General features: G+C 41.1%; 1 protein-coding gene across 1 annotated transcript; it reads right to left on the minus strand.

The window, feature by feature from the left end:
* Positions 1 to 809: 809 nt before the first annotated feature.
* On the minus strand, positions 810 to 2,103 carry LOC106807016. The gene is made up of 3 exons (XM_014809217.1): positions 2,091 to 2,103; positions 1,907 to 2,004; positions 810 to 1,217 (listed from the first exon to the last, which is right to left on the minus strand). Exons 1-3 carry the CDS (start codon positions 2,101 to 2,103, stop codon positions 810 to 812), a joined length of 519 nt encoding a protein of 172 aa, XP_014664703.1.
* Between the last annotated feature and the right edge of the window lie 189 nt (positions 2,104 to 2,292).

Raw genomic sequence — 2,292 nt, forward strand, 5'->3', positions numbered from 1 at the left:
TATTTGACTCCGGACTCCCGTTAATTTCGCACCCTGTATATAAATATATAACATATATAACAATATATAACATATATAAAGATTAGATATGTATCAACATCTGATGAATCCACCTCAAAAATAAAAGCTCAAACAATCTGCTCTGATTCACTCATTATGCTGTCTTCTTGTGCCCTTTCTCTCTCCTTCCTCTTCATTCCGCCATGTCTATCTCCGGCATTCCTTAGCCATACCGTTATTTCTTTTTCAACAGCAGCCACTGTTGCATTTTCTCCTGGATGCTTTACAACTGCACCTGAATTACATGAAGAGCCAAATTAAAAAAGCACAATAAAAGTCTTTTTTCTTCTCCGTCTAGGTGGCAGTGGCTTATACAACACTATGGTAACTTGGAGATGTTACCTTCAGCCGCTTCTTCACGGGGCTAAGACGCAAGGGAAGGCCGTTGTCGGTAGAGCTGTTTGCCAGAAGATTTCGTTGAAGTTCGCCCATCTTGACTATTGCGTCCTGCAAGCACGCCTCATCATCTACGCGATAAACGATATCCCGCACTAGATTCAGCTTCTGAAGAAACTGGCTGCGTAGGCTTGTAGACGATCTTGTCAAGGTACTAGGCCCGGCAGCATTCTCTGTGATTCCGGTGGTACAGCTAACAGTGCTAACATGCTGGTCAATGGCTAAACTGGCGTAGTTGTCATCACTGTCGCTATCACTGCTGGCTGCTATTCCGAAGGCATACCAGGCCTCACATGTACAGGAGGGAGCCTGGAAGGTAACACTGTATAAGCGCCCTGCGTCATTGGATCCTTTTACTCTAAATTTCCCTTAGAAATATCGACGCACTGGATGTCTTGGAATTCCCCAGCAGCAAACCGTCTCTTTAGGCAGTTCTTCACAAAGTGCCTGGGGTGATTATGAAGGTGGCCTGGCAGGTTGGTGATGCGTCGGTATTGGCTACTCTGTTTTAGATTCATATCACAATACTTTTGATATGAGTCTGGCAAGAAGCTCTCCACAAGCAAAACTACAATGCCATATGCAGACTTGTCTACAGATTTTGGTAGGTAGCTGTACTTAAAAAGTTTATTTTGAGCTTCTACTCCATTATTGGTGTTTACAATGTTGAGAACCTGTCGAGTGCCCTGAAACCTTCGGTACGACATCCCATAGTCGTGCTCTCCATCGCAGCTATCAGCATTTCTACCACCTCTGTTATCCTGCAAAAAGACAACAATTTTAACAGTTATACAGGGCTCTACGTTAACTTTAAAAGTCCATTTGCCCTGTAGGGCAAGTAAAACTGAAAATCACTTGCTCTATATAGCAATATTCACTTGCCCTACTTTTTTGTAGTAAAATGAGGAAAAGACCAATAAAAATAAATTAACACAACAACGTTTCATTTCAAATGAAACGTTGTTGTGTTAATGTACAGTACAACAACGATTTGTTTACAGTTGCACACGATTAATCGTCATTGGTGACATTCCGACGTGAGTGCATGAATTGTAAAACAATTTGCGGATATTCAAGTATAGTCGCGGCCAGCTTCATGTCCAGCAGGCACTACGCCTTAGTGCAATGTCAAGTGTTTTAATTAATTATTTCCGGTACAGTCGACCTTGCCTAAGACGAAATCGCATAAGTCGAATAATCGGCCAAGTCGAAGCACCACAAAAGTCTCGATCTTTCCTTATGCTTTTACTTTAATAAATCTTTGTCTATGTCGAAATTCACAAGTTGAATTTCGGCTATCTCGAATAATAATTCTCCCTTAAAGAGTTTTCCCCTAAAATGTTCGCCTGATTATAGGAAACTAAACTACAGGATACCTTATCATTAATCTGATCCTGATGATAAAGTATTTTATAATCATCACGCATGAGTATAGCTCCCATAACCATACCTTGGCAGATCCATGAAGGCAATGTTTAGTTTCTGAGGACTCTATTATAAATGGATGTCCAAAGAACTCGATCGGGAGATGCTGGAATATCGGCAAAGCTGCAAGCGAAAATGATAAACGAATGAGCTACAGTAGCTTTAAAAAAATGCTGACTGTACTATAGGGAAAATAGCAAAGCTTATACCGAAAAGTGTCATGGTTACATTGGAGTTAAGTAATAGTATTTTTTATAAATATTTGGACACAACCCTGGCTGTAGGCCTAGTGACTAGTGTACTTTGAAATGAAATATCAACCACACACACACACACACACACCACACACACACACACACACACACACACACACACACACACACACACACACACACACACACACACACACAC

This window comes from Priapulus caudatus, unplaced genomic scaffold (genome assembly GCF_000485595.1).
Source record: "Priapulus caudatus unplaced genomic scaffold, Priapulus_caudatus-5.0.1 Scaffold190, whole genome shotgun sequence".
Lineage (NCBI taxonomy): Eukaryota > Metazoa > Priapulida > Priapulimorpha > Priapulimorphida > Priapulidae > Priapulus > Priapulus caudatus.